Raw genomic sequence first — 23,367 nt, 5'->3', positions numbered from 1 at the left:
TTGGATTTGAATGAAATCCAATCTATTTCTATTTTTTCACACGCAAGACCTTCACTCTCAAATATTTTTCTACCGGGTCTGCTTTTATACATATCAAAGCATATCCATATTCAACCCAACACTTTTGGAGTTAAATTGAATATGGATTCAGTATTTAATCTCTACCATATAGATCGAACTCATTAAATCCCCAGTCCACTCGACCCAAATCAGATTTTGTGCCCTCTATTGTTATCCAAATGAATGAGGATCTTGAAACCTCAGGGGTAATATACCCACCTAGCCAGTTAAATGTGTGGAAGTCATGCTCTAAAAAGACACTGATTTGGGCTCCTTTGTGGACCTGTAGTCCGTGGATTTAACAGGCCTCTGTTTGTATTAACCATAGCTTCAAATATCAGCAATATTTTGAAAATATCATGTTTTTTATCAATATATTTGTAAAGCTGATACATCTTCAGAGAAAACGTGATATTTCTAAAATATCATAATTTAGTGTTTTTAATTGTTTTATGTTTTTTACAATTTTCTTGTATATATAGAGAAATGGGTAGGTGCAAAATTGATATTTGCTAAATGGATTTTTCTGCCCTTCTAGTGTTTTTTTCGCAGTTCCAACCCCATTAATGTGCTGGACATGGTCGATTTACGAGGAATCCTCACCTGGATCATGTGTTTTCGATGAAAAAATAATATTTGGAGCCTTAAAAATTTATAAAGATTTTGGACCGATGATTCTTTGAACCTTATAAAAACCCACCTGTATCAGAATTGAACACTTCAAGTGCTGATAAATCAAGAAAATATATCACATCTATAAGGTTAGAATTTAAAAATAAAATAACTCAAGAACTCATTTAGCATGTATCATTTCGCACCTATATATATATATATATATATATATATATATATATATATATAGAGAGAGAGAGAGAGAGAGAGAGTCACTAGTCACTAGTCACTAGAATATGAGAACTAATGTGAGCCATGATTTTCATAGATTTTTTGTACTTTTCTCTTGAATCTAACAATAAGAATGTGATTTATATGGTTGGTTAATCATCTGATTTTGATGCATAAATGAGATTTTTTTAAGGCGTAAATATTCAAGCATTCAAAAATTACATGTTTTCATCTCAAATAGATGATCCAATGTTTATTTCCTAGCAAATTCACCGTGCCAAGCACATCCACATGGTTGGATTTGCGAAAAAATAGGGTTATAAATGTCCATATTTCTTTAAAACATATATATATGTGTGTGTGTTTTAAATGCCCACAAAGGCTCCCTCATTTAGTGGGGGAGACTTTTGAACGTCACCTAGTTGACCGGACATCCCAAGTTCAAAATTCATCAGTGACATCCCTTGTCGCATGGTCAAAGCTGAGCATACTCCCTGGCGGGGGGACCTCAAGGGTTTATCAACGGGAGGCCAGCCAATGTGGGTCGGTGATGGGTTTTTTCTTTGTATTATCCAAAAGGTTATATATATTTTAAATATGATACAAAACTTGTTTTTAGAAAAAAAAAATTCAAAAACATACGTTTCAATATATCTCAAAAGTTGACTTCCCCTCATCGGCAAAGAAATCTCGATATAGATGCATTTGACACTGGCACAAACCAGGACTCATTGGGTCTAAAATCTAAACCCACTTCATTCTGCTTGGGGTTGGGAATTGGGATACCTGATGCCTAGTCCGAGTAAACTGGAGTGAGAGATCCAAAAATCTAAACCGTTTATGTCCAGTGGAGCCATGCTACAAATGGATCGGATTTGGTCGGATATTCGATCCAAGTCTGACATGTTTTTTGGGATATGGATGGTTTAAATAAAATCTGAATGTAGATTCGGATCGGATTTCTATCTATTCAATCGCTTTTGGATTCGAGTTGGATTCAAATCAGCAATTTAAGTCGTTATAGAGTTGATCCGAATCAAAATCTGACCCGAATGCATTTTTTTTACATGTAAATAGATCGTTTTGTTTTGTTTTTTCAGATCCAGTATTATCACATGTATTTCGGATTCGAATTCGAATTCGAATTCATTCTAACCTTCTCGGATCTAATTCGGATTCGGATCTACTGTTTGCATTTCGGATTTAGTTTCGGATCTGAGGAGATCCTGACCGAATCCGACCCCTAGGCTGATAAAAGAACGTTTCTTGCCCCGAAAGAAAGACGGGACTCCATCGAATCGGGCGTTTGCTCTTTTGCGTTTTTCTTCGTTTGGGGGGAGACGACGATCGATTCACTTGTGTTGCCTTCAGTTTCTGCCCTAACAGAAGAGATGAACGTCAGCTCTCTCTCTCTCTCTCTCTCTCTCTCTCTCTCTCTCTCTCTCTTGCCGGAGGATGGCTGTTTTCCGATCTTCGCCTGAAATCTGTTGTTTTTTGGGTGTTTCAGATGATGGCTTCCAACTCTTCCGGTGAATCCGTTGGTAAATTCGACGCTGATTCACAGAGAACTCTGTAAGATCTCCTCTGTTTGCTTTTTCTCTTCTATGTTTAGGTTCTTATCTGCACATGCATGATCGATTCCTGAGATCTTCACGGTGATGGCTTTATGTGGTCTTTCTAAGTGCATTTTAGGGTTTTTTTGGCAGCGTTTGGCCTCTGAGATATTAGGGTTTGATGATACTGGAATGCGACGAAATGCTTCTTCTTCTTGTTCATACCCTAAATTACGTGTCAGTGGGTTTATTCGCGTGGGAGAGCGTTTAGTTAAAATGGGTTTTCTTGTTGATCGCCGGAATAGATTGTTTTCGCGATTGGGACGAAAAATCCAGTGGGATTCATGGTATTTTTGACATGGAGAAAGGCAAATGGCTGGTGGGTTGTAGTATGGGCATTCTTAAGATCATGGGTTAACAGTAAACAAGTTGCTTTCTTGGCGTCTTCTGATTTTCGTGGGAAACTTAAGCATGTCAAAATCAAGTCAAATTTGTTTTATTCGGAAAAAGATGGAGGATGTAGAGCTTGCTGGAAAATTTGTTGGAATGAATGGACAAGGGGATGCTAAATTCACGAAAGTGCTTGAGTGGTTCAGTGTTAAATTGTCGAAACTGAAGGTACCCATGTTGGTAATGAACACAACACAACAATATTGGGCTGGAAATCATAGGTGTACCTATATAACTCAATTTGGCCACATAGATGTGTCCAGAATGGTTTGTTTGCTAGGGTTTACACCTTGAATTATGTTTTTCTGAAGTAAAAACATGATTGCGGACTGATGATTTTTGAAACCTTTGAAAGACATTCTTACACATGATCCAAGACCCGTTTTCTACTAAGAAAACCATGTAGAATGCCTGTAGGGTCTGTTCTAAAAACGATCAAAAGTGATTTCAGTAGTGCAGTACCTTGAAAGTTTAAGCAACATTACTAAGATCATAGAGAGTGACCTGTTCATGATAGTATATATGTTTATTTTTTTTATTCAAGGATGTTCGTTACCACTTTACATATGATATATGCTAGATGACAACATATATGCTATGAATATGATTAGTTTTGCAAGCCAACAAAGAGGATATCATAAAGATCTGAGAAAGTTATGTCATTTCTTTCTTAGATTGTTTATCTGTTTCCAACATTTCTAATTTCCATGCCCTTAAAGTTTGAATCAGTTCTTGTTGGAAGGACTCTTCATTGGTTGAATGTCTAATTTGGCTTTTTTAACCAACGGGAACTTTGCTTGTTTGGTAGGAGCAGTTAGTGAATGTCACCATGTAATGGAACATCGCAAGTTCGATACCCACTGGTATGTAGGTGGTTGTGTAACCCTTGTAAAAGGAGGGGCACTTAATTCCCCCAGCTCTGCTATGGGAAAAAAATAGGTTTGTTTATTATTTAGAGCTGACACAATAAGATTGTCACATTTTTTTGTGTAAAAAATTAAAACATCTTTTGAAGAAGAAAAGGGAGAAATAGAATTCAATATTTTGATTTTCCATATGTCCTGCTCCTAATGTCTTCTTGAACCCCAATATCAAAGAAATGTTTCGTATTTGGTAATTGACAGGCTAACATATATGATTTCTAAACTTGACTTTGAGACTTGGAGTGATATCTGTAGTGAAGGACACACTTATCGGAAATCATCTGATTGATCAAAGTCAGCACCCTCATTGTGTAATTTTTAGTTGCTTCCTGAGTATAATTGCCGGCCTATGTGCTATGATCAACTGTAGACTCTAGAGAAGGAAATTTAGTGGGTCATAGTTGTGGACGTCAATGTACAGAATGTTGTGGAGTTTTTATTGGAGGCTTTGGATGGACTCAAGATTCAAAATCATATTGACAATTTGGGCATACAATACAGAACATGAACATGGGGAATTAATTTTCATTTTCATTTTTAACTTGTTTCCTTGTAAGCTTGTGGGTAGTTATTGCCTTTGTTTTCTTTTTATGCTTCCACTCTTCTTTTCTTATTTTGGATGTTTCATTCTGTTGCACATCTATTATCATCTGCAATGGTGTTCTTTTCTTCAACAATCAGCATAATTCAACCGGCGTCCCATGAGCTTATTGAACTTCTAAGTTTCTTTTGGGCTACTGGGCTGTTGATTTCCTTGAGAGAACTTGCTTTTTTCTTGTGACATGTTGATATGCTATTGACACTTAGAATGTCTTCGTGTAATTTCCAAGTTCTAACTTTGAATTTGCGTTCTTTGATTGATATTGCTCGAAATGGTCTCTGTTTGTTGTTTAGTAGAACTGCCACTTATGTTATCTTGCAACTAATTACTTTAAACTCCTAAATGTTTCATGGAATATTTCTGCATGCCAATCATGATGCTACTGGAAGATCTATGCATAATTATCCAAATTGGTGTATCTTTTGTTAATTGTATAATTAACCAATGGATGGATCCTTTTGATGGATCTATTATGGTGAAATTCCAGTCAGGGCTCTACTGAACCTCATGTTGGGTGATGCCTTTAGTACTGGAGCAGTTTGGCTGAATTGTATTTGACTAGTATAAGTGGGAATCAGTCCTGGCTGTTTGAACTCGAAGCTCCTTGGACTAAGAATTGTCTGAGCCTTTCAGGAGTTGCTTGGTTTTTATGTCTTGCATGAGGCTCCATCAAGTTGATGTGAATCATGTTTCAGATTTAGGCTCTTCACTCTATGATGTGATGATATCTCTGTTCATTTGGTAGCTAATGTGATTGCTCAACATCTGAATTTTTGTTATTTTGATTTTCTTTCTTGATTGCCTTCAAAATGGATTTTGAAATTTGAATTATAACATGCAGAATCCTTCAGAGTTTATATCTCATTAAAAAAAACTTGTTCTGTTGAATGCATGAAAAGTAAAATAGACTTGTGCATCTGCAGTTGTCCATTTATGTGTTTTATTTCATTTACGAGAGATTCAATTGTCCTATTGCTTCTGCAGGTATCCATATGTCACTGGTACATCTGTTGTTGCTGTTAAATACAAGGATGGAATTCTTATGGCTGCTGATACGGGAGGTTAGACACTGAACTCTTTGTTAGGATTCAAATGAAGTTATCTTCTTATCCAATGAAAGGCAAAGCAAGATGCTCAGTACTTTTTAAGTAATCTATGGTCTGATGATGGCTTATAACTTCCTTGGTTCTGTTTCGATTCTGAATCTGAAGGGCACTAGCATTGCGAGAACAAAAATGATTATTGTAAAGCTAACTGAATGTATTTCTAAGCTGAGTTGAGGCCAAGATGCATATGCCACTATGCCTATGCATTTTGTCACTTGAAAATTACCTTCTTTTTGGTTTATGTTGTCATACTTTTTCATATCACCTCTTTTCTCCTCTTGGATTTTCTTTTCATGTTTCAGTGATTTTTTCACTTTGTGTATGTTTGCATTCAGAAATTTCCACTACCCTGATAAATTTCAAAATTCCATGGAAGTACTGTCTTGTATTGCACCACAAGAAACATTTTTTTGTCTTTATTTTGAAAACTACAACTAAGTTACTAATGAATTCAATAATTCTTTATATAACTCTTGGTGCTGATGATTCCCCCTTGTATACTGGCAACATGTTTGCCTGGACTTCATCTAATAGGAAGATCATTGCTGACAAAACTCTGTTTTTTATTACTTGCTTGCTGCTAATGTTACCTGTCTTGGGTATGGTTATGGATGAACCTCTTGTGGCCGGTTCTTGTAGAACAGAAACCAAATTTTTACCTCTGATAAAGTCCATATTCCTTAATTTGATGGTTCTTTCCTTTCCTCATCTTGCTTTCATTGCACTCAAGGGCTGTGTCATATTGAAAACTCAATAAAAATGGCCGTATCCCCATGTCCGCATCTGTATCCATGTGACATAGCTTAAGGGTGATTGCTTATCACCCTGCTACTATATTTCAATCAAAGATTCCATCTTCCATTTCCAAAAGATGATGTAACTGTTTGTGTAAGTAAATTTGTTTAGGCAAATCAGTTTAATGTTTAACATAGTAAAAGACACTTATTTGAATTATAAGAGTTAACAGTTTCCCTCTTAAAGGCCACAGAGGTATTATATCAATAAAAGAGTTCTAGACTCGTTGTACATTTGGATATAAAAAGTTCTAGATCCATTGTATACCTGGATAATTTTCTTTTGATATGGTATATTTTTGTTGGCAGGTTCCTATGGATCTACTTTACGATACAAGAGTGTGGACAGAATTAAACCAATTGGTAAACATTCTATTTTGGGTGCAAGTGGGGAAATAAGTGATTTTCAGGAGATATTGCGATACCTTGATGAGCTGATGTATGTATTCATTCCTGTGATTCTCCCTTTTCGTGATAAGAGTAGCCATATTATGTTGGTGCAAACTTATACTTTTCTCTGCTTTATAGTCATTAATGGTTCAAATATCCGCAGCTTGTATGATAATATGTGGGATGATGGGAATTCTCTGGGGCCTAAAGAAGTTCACAGCTATCTTACTCGAGTGATGTACAATAGGCGCAACAAATTTAATCCCCTATGGAATTCACTCATTCTTGGAGGAGTGAAAAATGGCCAGAAGTACCTTGGCATGGTAAATAACTGTTTATGATCTTTCGTTACTTTACAATATTGACTCTTTTGGTGCGCGATGATATTTTGGCTTCAATTTGTCATTCGTTATCATCCAGGTCAACATGATAGGGGTTCATTTTGAAGACAACCATGTTGCAACTGGGTTTGGAAATCATCTTGCCCGGCCTATCCTCCGTGATGAGTGGCATGAAGACATGAGTTTTGAGGAGGCTGTTAAGCTGCTTGAGAAATGCATGCTCGTGCTTCTATACCGCGATCGATCAGCTATCAACAAGATTCAGGTCGCTATTCTATGTTACCTGGTTGTATTTATTACTTTCCTTTTAGATAGCCAATGGGAAAATAGTGACTGTGTAGCAGTCGTTGAAGGTCTCTCCCAAGGGCCCAGGGGGCTAGCCAATCTGGCTAGATCGGTTGGAAAGTTCATCCTCCAATGGGAAATAGTGACTATGTAGCAGTCATTGAAGGTCTCTCCCAAGGGCCCAGGGGGCTAGCCAATCTGGCTAGATCAGTTGAAAAGTTCATCGTCTGAGTGGCATCCTCTAACTGAGGTGTAATCACCTTGAATAGATAATTACATTTTCTATTAAACTGGTAGGGGTATGCCTAATCCCAGTTTGCCTATCCAAAAAAAAAAAAGGAAAAAGTTCTCTCAAGGGGCCATCTTAACCACTGAATCATGTTAACTAATTTTTTTGTTACAGATTGTCAAGATTACCGACGAAGGTTTCCAGAGCTTCCAGCCTTACGCTTTGAAGACGTTCTGGGGGTTTTCTGCATTTGAGAATCCAGCAAAAGGAGCTGTAGGGACATGGTAGATGCTTTGGCAGTTCGAAGTTGGCACTATCTAAAGGCAAAGTCCAGAGCGGTCTCCAGTGTGTTTGCTCTTTCTATCAAAATCAGATATCTGATGTATGATTCCTTGCCCATCTGTTCACAATGATGATTCAATTCCCAGGAACTTTAGCTGTTCTGCAATTAGCCAACTTCTACTGGAATCTCCGTTTACCTTTTTCTGGCAAAAGTTTAACTTGCTATTGTTTTCTACTTTTTAATGCATACGTTGAAATTCACCTTTTGAAGTAGCATATTGAAGATTTTTCTCTGATTATACCTGGCTGTTGCTCTCACAGCCATGGAGGTGTTGCCGAGTCCCACCTTACTCTGCCAAGATTGCAGCAGAATGTCCCGAATAAGCAGAAACTTTCGATGATCTGTTTGCCAATCCCATTTGAGCCATTTCTAGGCGTTGTGGTTGATGTTTTCATGGAGACCCTGGAAGTATTCGGTTCCCTTGTGTTCTTTACAGAGTTGTTTTTCTCATTTGGAGAAAAATCATAGGGTCCAATTGCAAGACACACACACACACACACACAAAAAGCAGATAAAGTGCATATCTTATACTACACGTTCCTGCACGCACGTACACCCACAACCCCACAGATACAATCAGATAAAGTTCCTAGATTATACCACATGCAAGCATCACACACACACACACACACACACACACACATGGATGCTGAGGGCATGAGCTATGAGCAGTCAGGGAACTAGGGCTGGGCACAGTCGGGCTACCTACCCATGGCCAAGCCATTTGTGTGGGCTTGGGCTGTTTTTTTGGGCCTCTACCAAGACAAGCCCCGCCCGGGGCTAGGCCCCAACCTGTGGCTTATCAATGGGCTGAGTGTTACAATCTATGCACAGGCTAGGCTAGACAGGCTGCCCATGCAGAACGAATGTGTAATCTGGCTTGCATGGGCCAGGCCTTGGCAGGGATTTTGAGCCCCTGCACTTTGTCGGACTAGCTTAGCCCAGTCGATTATGGGCTGTGGCAGGCTGTTTCCCACCCCTACCGCACAATAGCTGGTTAAGAATTGATATTCCAATCTAAGTCTAGATTTGGTATATGATAACTGGACTCAGGGCTATCAATGGGTAGGGTTTGTGTCCAATGCCTGACCTGAATATCTGGCTATAGGAATGAAAATTACTGAACCAAATGTTATTTGGGTTGATCTGAACTTTGGCCCAATTAACATGCAGGTTGGGTTTAAGATATGCTCCAGTTAACCGATCTGGTCCACCTGATCCTAGCATTATGGATGTATTTTCAAGTGTAAACATAAGTATTGAATTTTCTTTAAATTATATGAGTTGGGTTTGGATTCCATTTTCTTGATTTGACGTAATCCGAACCTGAACTTAACTGTTTATTCTGGGTGGGTTTGAGTGAATAGCGATGAGGCAGATACCCTACCAGTTGACAGCCTGGTAGATTTTGGTTTCGGATCCCCCACGTTTTAGCAAAAAAGAGGTCTGGAACTGACTTTCCAATTAAGGCAAAATTTGGTATGTGATAGTTGGAGTGCAAGTGTCTTAGGCTCTGTTTGGGAGCCCATGATGGGGGTTAACTCCAACTCCCTCTTCCATCTCCGTCACTTAGTTTCTCGATTTTGGGAGGGGCAGCCGAGATGAGAGCAAAGTTAAGAGGGGTGATGCAGTAGAAATCAGCAGATTCAAACAACATTCGCAAGAGGATATTGTTACGAAATCTGCCGATTTTGTTCCCACCCCTCTTAACTCCGTTCCCATCACGGGCTCCCAAACAGAGCCTTAAACAAGCTGGAATATCCTGAAGTTGGAAAGATTAGAAAACTAGTAGACTAAATTCTTTTGCGTGGGAGCACTTCCAAAATGCTTTAGAGTGGAATGTGAATAAAACCATGGCCCAATTTGTCGACGGTAACCCACTTGGCCAATTTTGGGTGGGCAGCGTTTTGAACTATCAGGTCTGAGAATTGAAGAGTTGACATCATTGCTTGTGTATTTTCAAAAGTTAGCAGTAGAATGTTGAATCAAGGACCACCTTTTGGATACATGAACCTGTATACAGCACCCAACCATTTCTTTGACAGAAGATGGTTTGACATATGAATAGCAACAAAAGACTTCCAGTTGTGCTCGCGACCACGAGATTGGCAAGAATTCTTTAGAACCTTGGGCAGGATTATAAGTATTCCATTATAATAAGGTTGAGAAATAGGAAAGTATATAAATTTTTATATTCCAAGTTTGCCACAGGCGGAAGCCTGAAGTTGTAATAAATTCAACTACATCATATCTCAAAACAAGAGGACTCGGAGGTAAAAAAAAGGAAGAGTACACGTTAATCCACTCCAACAAGTGGACTACAAAAAGGTGAAGGGGGGATACAAGGGGGAAAAAGAATCGACCTCATAAGGTTAGAGAAACACATTAATTTACAAGAACATTGAGAAGAAAAGGAGTGGAGCAAAAGGAAAAAGAGGTACAACACATTTGATGCTCTGGCCATTCCGCTGCCACAACCTAATGGTTCTAGGATGTGGAAGCAGAGCACACCTCCTTAGAAGCAAAATACTAGAAAGAAGATGACTAAACTATACACGGTCCCGGGGTGGACGGCCAATTAGCCTGCACTGTTCGGGAAGCAATGAAGCAACAATATGACCATTCATCGGAAGAAGCTCACCGTCAATGCCACAGCCATTATGGGCATTCTTCCCAGGTGTAAGCCGCAACGATTTTACCTGCATCACCATTGGAGCTCACAATAGGTTAGCATTAGTTTCATAAATTCTCAAACAATGCAAGCTCATTACATGTCTTTCCATCAGAATGGATCGTGTGCAGTTTAAATGAGACATACCTGTACATACTCCACATAGGGCAGTGAAAGGTGTTTGCCAAATTGCATTAGCAAAAAGAATCTCAATAACTTTAGCCTGCCATTCCCATGAACTAGCAACAAGTCCAATGCCTTGTCGTCATGCTCTGCTTTCGGCGCAAGCACTTGCGAATTCAAATTCTGCACCGTCTTGCATGCGTGGTTGCAGAGCAACACGCCAAGGAACTCTCCTTTCTTAGCAACCCACTTCTCTTCTTGTTTTGGAACTTCATTTTTCTTTCCTGTTTCTATATCATCATCTAGTCCCAGCAGCTTAAACGGATCCTCAGGAATCCAGGTGGTCTCTGTATTCCACTTGGGCTCAGTGTCCCACTTCGGTTCTGAATCCCAGATTGGCCCTGGATCTGACATTGTTGATGAAATATCTTCTTTGTCATTTCCTGATGAATTTCCCCAAGGTCCCCGAGAATCATTTGTGGAAGTCAAACCTGTCCAACCTTTATCAGTCCTTGATTTTGATCTTGTCCTTGGCCAGTTAGGGTTTGCTGATAACTGCAGGTGAGGATGAAGAACTTCTTCTGGTTCATGCGTTGCATTGTTTCTGCCAGAAGACATGCGCTTCATTTTGGGGTCTATACCACGAACATAATCAGAAGGTTCACTGCCCGCAAGAGTACTGCAAGTTGTATCCAGATCCCCTGACATTCGACTTGGAGTCAAACTGGAGTCAATACTTGATAAACTTGATGCCCTAGGTATGCCAGCAGTTGTAGCCTTTCTCATTGTGTCTGGATAAATTGATGAATCTTGGAGATCTCCATTTGCTGGAGCAGTTCCTTCAACATCTGGTGTGTCCTTTGACACAGGAAGATATTCCACCTCAAAGCTATACTTTGGCAAACAGAAAAATTTGAGTACTCCAGCCACAAGGTAGCGAAGAGGTCCAAAACGCTTCTGATACTTCTCAGAAAGCTCCAGTACTGCAACAAGAGAAACCAACAAAATTGCTACAACAGCACTCCTTTATCCATGAAACTTGAAAAAGTGAACACAGACTCAACAGATGAACATTTGAGGCAACACACACACACATTTTTTTTAGGAAAAAGTCACTAGTTATCCACTATGAAAAAAGCAGCACCATCCGTTGCACCAAATCCAGAATGTATGGAGTCAAGACACATCTGAGCATTCATATCTTTCCAGAGCTTAGCATGTTTGCATGTGCACGTGAGCACACACAGGGACACTCCATGGCAAATTACATTGATAGTAGTCATTTCCACAGGATATTTCACAAGGACAATGACAACCATGGAGGTCCATATCCCAGATATTCCAGGAATTAACATATGACTAACTTGAAAGTCTTACTAGATGACCACAATACCGTTCAGCTTACCAACATTGATGCATCATGCATGTACAGGATAATCAATCCATGCTGGTGACAAAGCATGCTAGTTAAAGTGACAGGCACACTGGCTTGAACTAGGGGCGCCCTGAGAGGGACCTCCAATGTTTTCTGTGTCTACTAGGTAATAGCAGTGGTTGCTGACAGAGAGCAGATGTCACACTATACATTCAGTGACATTGACATCAGAAAAAAAAAAAGAAACATGGAAACGGAAAGCAAGGAGGAACACAAAAAAGCATGACATTTAGGGGCAGACATTGGACTGACCCAACCCACCTCACCTGATGCCCGCTAGAGCCCAATGGGCCATGGTCTGCTGACAGCCTAACCCAACCCTTGTCAGGCTCAGGCTGGGCCCAGGTCTTAACAAGCTTGGGTTGGGCCTCAATGAAATTTCTTGCACCCCGGCCCCAGCCCAGTTTAGTGCCCAGGACAGGTAAGATCTGGGTCTTATTGAGTTTCCGGATGCACAGGCAGACAAACCCATCCCATCTCAGAGCAGGTACCCAAAATCCCATCCAGCACCTGACCTCACCCTTAGTGACGTGCAAGATGATACCCATTACTTTTTTTGTTATGAATAGGAACCCTTGCCGAAGTGAGGAAAACCCCAGGTGGGGCTCCACAACCACCCTGCCTTACGTGGCCCACCTCTGAAAGCTACGGACACACCTGTGCACCAGTGCGGTTTGATCCGGTGCCTTCATCTCAGCACCCTCACAACCACCCCGCTAGCCACGTGGGCAACCCCTGCGGCGGTGATGATACCCATTACTGAAAAATCATAAAAAACCATACCAACATATTTCAGATGCTTATGTACAGACCTTAATGCATGGTCTAACATGACATAAACACACTTTGGAATAGAGTAAACTGGTTGCCATATCATCTATAGAAAACTAGGATAAAAAAGAAAAGGAAATCAAACAAGTAGCTCACAGCATTTGCAGAAGTGGCAACAATGCACCAGAATTGGCAATTCCACATCTACTGAATATGTTCCACTTCAAGAGAAGAATCATCTTACCATCAAGAACAAGTGCTTTTTTATGCATTGAAACAGAACCACATGCAACAAAACGAGGAGATAAAATGCCTTCAAAAGTATTGTTGTACTGAATGGAAATGAAATGTCTAACAAAAGGTTCTTGTTGCAACAATAGAATATTGTCTTGTGTATGCTTATGGCAGAATGATTTTTCCTACAATTGCAACACAATCATCTAAAGCACAGTTGTTGAAATTACCATCACTGACAAACCCGTAATATGCAACAGTTATGCCAAAGTGTATGGCACCAGTTTGAATCCACTCCACAGCAAAAACATCTGTAGCTGTGAGCCGCCCCTTCATACAGCAAACAGAAGAAAGAGAAGTACATAAATCAAATCAAAGGAACACGTCTTAGGAAAGAAAAATAATCTAACAAGACACCTCAAAATAGGAAGATTGTCCAAACAACAAAAAAAGAATGGTTCCATAATTTTCAAGTATTACAATGGTACAAGACATTAAAATCAACTGCATTAACCATACTATAGTTTGAGTTTTCAAAATAGATTTTTGAATTACAATCTTAATGTTTATTCTTATATGGCAAGGAAGTAGATAATGTTTAAGAACTTTTGTTTGAAACCCATGTGCTTAATGAGTAGAAGCAATAACAAAGTGGTAATAGTTAAAGAAATTAACAATGAAATGTAAGTTTGAGGAAATAAACCAAATAGAAAAGCACAATGGAAAGATGGCAGAAGACCATCACTGATAATAGCATTTGGTAGACAAAAAACAATTGGGAAGTTGTATTATACAGCACTGCACCCGGATCATGTTTGGGTTGTCCAAGCTCTCTCGTTAAGAATAACGACAAGCTCAAACTGCGCTTGAGATCAGATGTTTGAGCTTGCATTTGATATATGATTATACAGTATATACACACATATTATTTACATATACATATATATGCACATTATTTATAACATATATTATATACAAAAGTTATATAATATATAGTATAATGTATAACAACCATATTATATATGTTTCATATTATATAAAATCATAAAAAATAAAGTTGTCATGACCCCGCCGAGTCACAAGTCAACCCATGCAGAGTCGAGTTGCACATCATTGGGTTTTAAAACACTGGTTCTTGGTCTTGACTAGATTAACCTAACTCAGGATTACATCCTAAGATTTTCCTAAATAAATAAAAGCCATATGCAACTTCTTTCTCTCGACTTCTCAATAAGATGTCATTGCAAGAAAATGGTTTCTTCGTTGGCCATACAGACATAAACCCTAATTGGATTTAGGAAACCGCTAATTCTCTTCTTGGTTGTTGCTCCATTAATCTTTTGCTGATAATGATTTAGTTTTATGTGCAGCTTTCTATATCTCTTTTATTTTATAAATAGAAGACAACATGATTTTCCTCCAATTATTGACTGTTCTTACGTAAAACCTTGTCGAACAATCTAGCCAGCCATGAAATCTCCACCTTCATCCACCAAAACGGATGACTCTTTAGGAACACAATTAGTTATTAATGCTTCGTTTTCATCATTTTTATGGAAATAATTTTAACTTCCACTGAAACAAAATTAACTCGACCACACATTCCTTGACCATCTTCTCCTTAGTTATCTATGTAACCACCACCTCCCACTTTACATACTCTCCTAACCACATTATTCTTTATCTAACATGCTTCATCTCTCTTTTATTAAAACCCTTTGGTTTTGAGTATCCTGAACACATCTTAAATAGTAGGACTTTTGGCATTCCTTTTCACTAATTTCAGCAATGTTATAGAAATATTTTATGCCTTCATCTAACAAATCTGATCTAATCTTATAATATATTTCATATTTAACGTCACTATTATAAATGTTAGCTCCTTCTTGCTAATTTATATCTCTCAAGGTTTATCCTATAAATGTTAGCTTCTTCTTGCTAATTTATCTCTCTCAAGGTTTATCCTATTTCATATCTTATGCAATTCTTTATATGTTCCTTTTAGTGATTTATATAATTTTGCCTTTTCACTCTTCTTGAAAGCCTTGCTTTCCTGAACATATGACCCTCTCCAAAATACTTCTTTTTTCTCTTGTTTTGTACAAACTGACTTGTCGATAGTTCATTCACATTCTAATCCCACTATCCCCACAAATGTTGCAAGCCTTACACATTCTTTGGGATTCTATTCTTGCCAACTGACTCTTGAATTGCAAACCTAGAATCTTAACATATTTGTACAATACTAGTACTCACTAGATATGGTCTTTCAATTCCTGCATGTTTCCCACTATCTTCACCATCATAAAAACTTGGGAGTATATAATGAATGGTTTTGACAATGATGATGATGATGATGTGAAATTACAGGAGCCATAATAACATTTTTGAGTTTTGTAACTAGGGAGATCCTGTATAAATTACAAACATATCCAGGTTCCGGTTGTTGAGAATATTAAGGATTAGACATCTGAAACTTAGTGAAAATGGTTTGAAACTAGAAGGAAATGAACATGAAGAAAAACAGGAATGAATCCAGCTAACTTTCTTAGAGAGGATTATATAATAAAATTGATAAAAAATAAGAATCTACTGCCCAGGAAGGAAAACATAAATACCTTTACTATAGCTATTGCAGCCGATACAGGGTCTCTAACTCCTAGAACAGTCCAAACAAGTGAATTATCGGAACCAGCAGGGATGATGCCAATTGGAATTGAAATAGCTTCTTTTTGGTCATTTCTACTAAGCAAACCATTTAAAACCTGAAAAAATCCATGACAAGACAAAACATCAGTTTGCATCTTATCAGTCAACAGCTCAAGACAGGTCCACAGACTGCATACGCATTAAACTAATATACAGAAAACATTAAATTTAAAACAACACCAAAACCAAGAAATTGTTGGGACTTCAAAACTGTCACTAGAAAACAATATGATCTTTGTTACGAGTGGACCAGGATGGATGATTTCACGGATCAACATTTGAAAATGTAAAAGTAAAGAAATACTATGAACTAAGGTTGACTGACTGCATCACTGGAAATAGCATGAGTGATGATGAATCTTGTTCTCAAATATGCTATTTGACACAACATTAAAGAAAAAGATAAGATAACCTTTTTTTACTAATAAATATCACAGCAATAAGCAACCATTTAGGCCACCAGGTACATCTGTTCAACCTGTCAGTATGCTAATCAAACAACTGATATTTAAGCCACAGGCAGATACTTAAGAGCACAGCTTCCGAACTCCACTAGATTTTTTAATAATTACATGGTTATTACAAAAGCATTGGTTTGATTCACAAATTGGTATCCAGAGATACACTGCTTTTTCAGGTTAAAAAAGCTATCAACAATCAGGTTCCTATCAAGAGAACATAAACAAGTAATGCACAGCTGTAGCACATCAAAGTTAAAAAAGAAATAGCCTTCAGAGAAAAAATAAAAAAAGTATCATAATTCAACAGCAAACTGACCAGTTTCCATTCATATCAAAATGTTTTCACAATAGTCACCAAAAATAACTTTGAAGCTCTAGGAGATTTGTGTAAGGGAGGGGTGGGGTGGGTGGTGTGTGCAGGCACTCTGATGAATAAGATATCTCAGTGACAAAGTTGCTATTTGTAAAATATCAGCAGTTAGCTTTCAGCTCATAAGAACCAGAATTCTGTGCATCCTATTATCACAGTCGGAAAATAGCCTCACTAGTTGTGTCATTGCCCCAAGTGCAATAATTCCTCTTTAACTGGTGGGCTCTGTAAGGGCTTGGATGTCGGTAACCCCACCCCCCAGGTTTACCTTGCAGGGAGGCGGGCCCATTAAGTGAGTCGATTCTCGGCAAGGATTCTTCATCATAAAAAAAATAATTCTACTTTTTTAAATAACTAACTAATTCCTGGGGAATTTATTGCCACAAGAACCTGTTCTCCATCATATTTCCAAGGGAAGACTCAATCTTAGAAAAAGCTAAAACTAAACATGGGAAAACTAGTATGCATATTATATATGTGTATAGATGGATAGATTGGAGGGAAACTTGAAAAGGCAAATCAAGAAAATAATCTCTGATTTTTTGAAATTCCCAGGGTCATGAGAAAAAAAACTCAACCTATTGAGAATTGGCGCTTAATGACAGCTGGGAGAAGGAAGACAAATCATATGGCCATCACTGAGAGGATGCAAAAAGAACCTATTGTCTCTAGACCTCTCTTGAGCTAAATAAGTGGTGTATGGCATCTAGTTCAGTGATGCATTTTGAGATAATCTATTTGCCCATCCACTGGAAAGAGTGAATTTTCATGCAATAATGAAAGCAGCAGCATTTGCTTAAAGATGACGTGGAAAACTAAAGCCTACTTTTCAAGGAGACAAATTTGAACTTGCATAAACATTCAGATATAAGAGAAATATCAGCTTCCGTGATGAGGATCACTGCCATAATTTCCATAATATTGGAATAAACATTACGCTTCAAGAGGAGCTTCACCAGAACAAGGTTAATCTTAAGTTACATTCATAATCCAAGATTAAGTTTCCAAGAGTGCATATGTTGCAAATGTAAAAGTAGCATTCCTAGCTCATCTAAAAGTATATTCTAAAGACTATATTCAGCATCTATGATTACTGGAGGATATCAGGATGATTTCCTTTTAACAAGGAAGAAAAACAATAAGTACTGCAACTTGTTCTCAAAGAATTTCTGACTTGTAGTGTGACAAATAATCCAAATATCATGCAGCATAGATAAACATTTTGTTGTTCCAACATCAAACTAATATGTCCCTTCATATCAGATCCAACAAGACACTCTATATCACCTATTGACTGCATTTCCAGCAAAAATGCTTACAAAGATCAGACCTTATCTTTATTCAAATCTGGACCACGTGCATTAGGGTTTCACAATGAGAAGCACAAAGAAGTGAAGAAGAAACTTCATTAACAAGAAAGAGAAGAGAAAATACAACATATAAGGGTCCACCCCCTCATTGCACAAAAAGACAAACGTAGTTGACCTCTAACCTCCTAATAGATTACATTGATGCCCCTAATAAATAACATGGAGACTTCTAGTGGGGTAGTACAAATGAATATAGATACATAGAATACATGTATATACATGTATATTACACTGTTCAACACTACCCCTCAAACTTGAAATGATGCAAGAGGAATCATCCCAAGTTTGAAAAGAAAGGACCGAAGGTGTAATGAGGCTAAACTCTCTTAGTAAAAACATCTGCAATTTTCTCTTTTGTGTCAACATGCTCTAGAGCTATGTCTCCATCCTCATAAGCTATTCTGTTGAAGTGATAATCGATACCAATATGTTTCGTTCGTTCATGAAACTCGAGATTCTTAACAATATGGATAGCACTAAAATTGTCACAATATAGAGGTGTCCTCTAAAAAACTATCACTCCAAGCTCTTTCAAAAGTCATCTGATCTATATGATTTCAGCAGTAGCTTGAGTCATAGCCCTATATTCTTCCTCTGCAGTAGACAGAGCAACTCACTGTTGCTTTTTACTCTTCCAAGAAATCAAAGAACTCCCAATAAACATGCAAAAACCAATGGTAGAGAGACGATCTCTAGTCGATCCTCCAAAGTTTGAATCACAAAAGGCTCTAACATCTGTAAAGGATGAGGAAGAGAAAACATCCCAAAATGCATAGTCTCTCACATATCGGATAATCCTAAGCACAACAGCCGGACGTAGATGAACTCATAATCATGCACTGCATGGGTAATGTCTAGTTTTGTGATGGTTAAATATATCAAACTGCACATTGCCTATACCACAAGATCTTTAAGCTTCTCACCATTTGAACTTCTCAGCTTAATATTTCTTTCCATAGGAATAGAAAGCTTTTTGGAATAATCTACCAGCCCCACTTTAGTTACAAGAATTGCTGCATATTTGTTTTGTGACAAGAAAATCCCTTTTCTAGAGTAAGCAACCTCAAGACCCAAGAAATATTTCAAATATCCTGGGTCTTTCATCTCAAAGTTACCAAATAGTCTACTTTTGGTATCAAGTATTTTATGCACTCATGCCATGTAATAATCATGTCATCTACATACATGAGCAATATATATTTCCCATGAGCAGAGGAATCCATAAACAAAGTAGGAACATGAAGACTCTGCTCAAACCCAAGCGACTTTACAACAATGTTAAACTTCTCAAATCAAGCATGAGGCAGCTCGTCTCAACCAGCACACTCCGTCCTGAGAATAAGAATAACCAGGTGGTAGTTCCATATACACCTCCTCCTCCAAGTCTTCATTCAAAAATGTGTTCTTCACATCCAATTGCCAAAGATTCTATTGCGTTATTGCAGCCACAACAAATAATGTTCTTATAGCAGTCATGTGAGCAACTGGAACAAATGTCTCGACAAAGTCAATACTGAATTTCTGGTTATATCCCTTAAATACCAGTCTGGCATGATATCTTTCAATGGACCCGTCTGTATACCACAACTCACTGTTGCTTTTTACTCTTCCAAGAAATCAAAGAGCTCCCAATAAACATGCAAAAACCAATGGTAGAGAGACGATCTCTAGTCGATCCTCCAAAGTTTGAATTACAAAAGGCTCTAACATATGTGAAGGATAAGGAAGAGAAAAATATCCCAAAATGCATAATGTCTCTCACATATCGGATAATCCTAAGCACAACAGCCAGATGCAATGACGTAGATGAACTCATAAACTGGCTGACAACATGAACTGCATGGGTAATGTCTAGTATAGTGATGGTTAAATGTATCAAATTGCCCATTGCCTGTATACCACTCACCATTTGAACTTCTCGGCTTAATATTTCTTTCCATAGGAATAAAAATCTTTTTGGAATAATCTACCAGCCCCACTTTAGTTACAGGAATTGCTGCATATTTGTGTTGTGACAAGAAAAGCTCTCTTCTAGAGTAAGCAACCTCAAGACTCAGGAAATATTTCAAATATCCTAAGTCTTTCATCTCAAAGATACCAGATAGTCTACTTTTGGTATCAAGTATTTTAAGCACATCATCTCATGTAATAATCATGCCATCTACATACATGAGCAATACATATTTCCCATGAGCAGAGAAATCCATAAACAAAGAGAAATCCATAAACAAAGCAGGAATGTGATGACTCTGCTCAAACCCAAGTGACTTTACAACAATGCTAAATTTCTCAAATCAAGCACGAGGCAGCTCGCCTCAACCTGCACACTCTGTTCTGAGAATCAGAATAACCAGTTGATAGTTCCATATACACCTCCTCCTTCAAGTCTTCATTCAAAAATGTCCTCTTCACATCAAATTGCGAAAGATTCTATTACGCTATTACAGCCACAACAAGTAATGTTCTTATGGTAGTCATGCAAGCAACTGTAACAAATGTCTCGACAAAGTCAATACTGAATTTCTGGTTATATCCCTTAAATACCAATCTGGCATGATATCTTTCAATGGACCCATCTGCATTAGTGTTGATATTGTAGACCCACTTGCATCCAACAACATTTTTTCTTGGTGGAAGTTATACAAGATCCCAAGCATGCATCCTCTCCAGTGCACTCAACTCTGCATAAGAATTAGTCTCAACATAGGAGAAGATTAGAGCTAAATAGACACAATGTTGAGAAAAAAAATTATAAGACACAAAACGAGTGGGAGAAACAAATATTTTGGAGCTTATACGTACCTGAGGAGGTGAGGGAGATGAGAGTGACTCTAGACTCGTGCTTTGGATCAGCCAGGAGAGAATCAAAATTGGCCTCTAAGTGCCCTATCTCTAACTCTATTCGATCCAGAAAAGGTATTTCCATTATATTTTCTTGTCTTCTAATATAAGTCTGCCCAAATCTGTTACACTTCTTAACAGATTCCTCCCCCTCCCCCTGAACATCCACACTCTTTTTAGCTACTCTTTTTTCAAGGAATGGAACTAAGAAAGAAAAGTCGACATCTTCTTTTTCTTTATGTTCTCCTTTACCAAAGTAAGGTGTGTCCGCGTGAAAAACATGCCTTGATACCCAAACTCTTCACTTAATCGGGTCATAGAATTTATACCCCTTTTGTCCATGAGAACCCCAAGAAACAACACTTCACTGATATTGGCGATAGCTTGTCCCTATATCTGCCAGGCAATAGTACAAAGCAAGTACAACCAAAGACTTTCAACATCTTATAATTTGGAGCAGTTCTATACAACTTTTGGAATGAAGATATACCTTTAATTACCCTTGATGACATCCGATTTATCTAATATATTGCCATACATATTGCACCTGCCCAAAGATGTCTAGGGGCACATCCACCAAAGAGCAAAGCTCTAGTAGTCTCTAAAGTGTGTCTGGTTTTCTTTTTTGCTACACCATTTTGATTAGGTGTATATGGACAAGTTTTTTTATGTTCAATTTATTTTTCCTATAAAAAAATTTCAAACATACCATTGACATACTCCCCATCAGAATCGGTATGGAGCACTTTAATTTTAACAGAAAACTGAGTTTCAATCATCACACAAAAATTTCTTGAAATTACAAAAAGCTCACTTTTATTCTTTATGAAATAAACCCAAGTAAATCTTGTACAATCATCTATAAAAGTGACAAAATATGATGAACCACTCTTAAACAAAATGGGTGAAGGGCCCCATGTATCTGAATGTACAAGCTTAAAAAAAATATTAAACTCTTTCTCTCTCATCCCAAATGGCAAGGCATGACCCTTTGCCCACACTCTTGAACACACTTAGACACTACTAACCAGGATCTACCCAAAACTACTTGAGGTAATCAAATGCTGCAACCTAGAGTTGGAAATAGCCATAATCTCTCGTGCCATAAAACTAACTCATCCACCACAACTCTACTCAGGCCGGCTCCACAACTCCTCAGTTCGCTCATGTCCAGCCAATTTAAGTAATACAAATCTCCTCTTCTATGGTCAATCCCAATCATCTTCCTGAATAGTTGATCCTACACAATACAATCAATAGGAGAAAATGTCACATTACAATTATACTTAGGCTCTGTTTAGGAGCTCGAGATGAGAGTGAAAATGGTATTTAATGAGGGTGTAATTGTTAAAATATATATCTCTGTATATATACATATTCATATATATATATATATATATATAATATATATTTTTTGTATTAGTTTGCCCGATAAGGTAGAGTTAGTAGATGTTATGTGTAGGAGAAAGATTGATATTTTATGTCTACAAGAGACCAAATGGGTAGGTGAGAAGGAAAAAGTGATAGAACCTCGGGGATATAAGATTTGGTATACAGGAATAAATAGAAATAGAAATGGAGTAGGGATTGCTATGAGACGTGAGTTTATAGATAATGTAGTTGAGGTCAGTGTTTTAAAACTCGCCGAGTCAACTCGTTGACTCGGCTGACTCGGCTCGGCTCGCCCCTCCAGCGAGTCAACCCGGCAAGGCAAACTCGGTTTGCCAAAACTCGGGCTTGACTCGGCCTGACTCGGCGGCCTGACTCGGGCGAGTTTTGTGATGTTTGAAATTTGTTTTTTGAGTTCCAAATTACAGTTTTTTGAGTTTTGGATGCCTATGGGAAGTCATATTTAGGTTTCATCATCCATTTGTTATGTGAACAAGCATTGTACATATTCAAATATTAGTAGTCTTTTTATAGTTGTGCCATTAATATATTTCCTGCATAGTTTTATACATGAGAAAATTGCTTATTTATGTTGATATTGGGCATTTTGTAAACTTTCAATATGCACATATATCCCTGTTTTACATTTATGGATTTGTTAGAGAGGGAATTAAAACTTTTAAAACAAGCTAGCATATATGATTGGCCATTTTAGGAACCTTAGGTAGTAGCAGACTGAACTCATGGTGACCAAATCCTCTAATTCAAGTCATGAATTAGTCAAAGTGCTTGTATAGATATCAAATTCAATTATTCAAGCAAACCTCTATAGCTCTTTGCAGTTGTTTTTATATTCTTATAGACATTTGGAGACTATGTTTACTCAAAAACATGGTTTCAGACAAATTATATATTGTTTTTCTTTTAAAATCAAAAGTTAACAAAACCCAGTCCGAGTCACCGAGTTGACCCGCCGAGTCACGAGTCAATAAAGAACGAGTCGAGTTCTGAGTCACGGGTTTTAAAACCTTGGTTGAGGTCCGTAGGAAGGGTGATAGGATTTTACTTATTAAAT

At 37.9% G+C, this 23,367-nt stretch overlaps 2 protein-coding genes across 2 annotated transcripts in view; one reads left to right on the top strand and one right to left on the bottom strand.

The window, feature by feature from the left end:
* The first annotated feature begins 2,187 nt into the window (after positions 1-2,187).
* LOC149836196 (proteasome subunit beta type-4-like) lies at positions 2,188-8,130 on the top strand. Its single transcript, XM_090009050.1, has 7 exons — positions 2,188-2,300; positions 2,411-2,475; positions 5,415-5,491; positions 6,640-6,769; positions 6,884-7,043; positions 7,141-7,326; positions 7,750-8,130. The coding sequence occupies exons 1-7, from the start codon at positions 2,295-2,297 to the stop codon at positions 7,861-7,863; spliced, it is 738 nt and encodes a 245-aa protein (XP_089865176.1). The 5' UTR covers positions 2,188-2,294; the 3' UTR covers positions 7,864-8,130.
* Positions 8,131-10,080: 1,950 nt separating this feature from the next.
* Positions 10,081-23,367, bottom strand: part of LOC149836195 (sphingoid long-chain bases kinase 1-like) — a 29,468-nt gene continuing 16,181 nt past the window's right edge. The window contains exons 7-10 of the mRNA XM_090009046.1: positions 15,771-15,917; positions 13,383-13,482; positions 10,737-11,695; positions 10,081-10,617 (exon numbers count right to left, since the gene is read on the bottom strand). Coding sequence (XP_089865172.1) covers positions 10,468-10,617; positions 10,737-11,695; positions 13,383-13,482; positions 15,771-15,917 — 1,356 coding nt within the window. The 3' untranslated portion in view covers positions 10,081-10,467. The remainder of the gene's footprint in view (positions 10,618-10,736; positions 11,696-13,382; positions 13,483-15,770; positions 15,918-23,367) is intronic.

This window comes from Nuphar pumila, chromosome 6 (assembly GCF_984573655.1).
Source record: "Nuphar pumila chromosome 6, dmNupPumi1.hap1.1, whole genome shotgun sequence".
NCBI classification, from domain to species: domain Eukaryota; kingdom Viridiplantae; phylum Streptophyta; class Magnoliopsida; order Nymphaeales; family Nymphaeaceae; genus Nuphar; species Nuphar pumila.
Note: the sequence above shows the minus strand (reverse complement) of the source record. Positions and strands in the feature narration are given on the sequence as shown.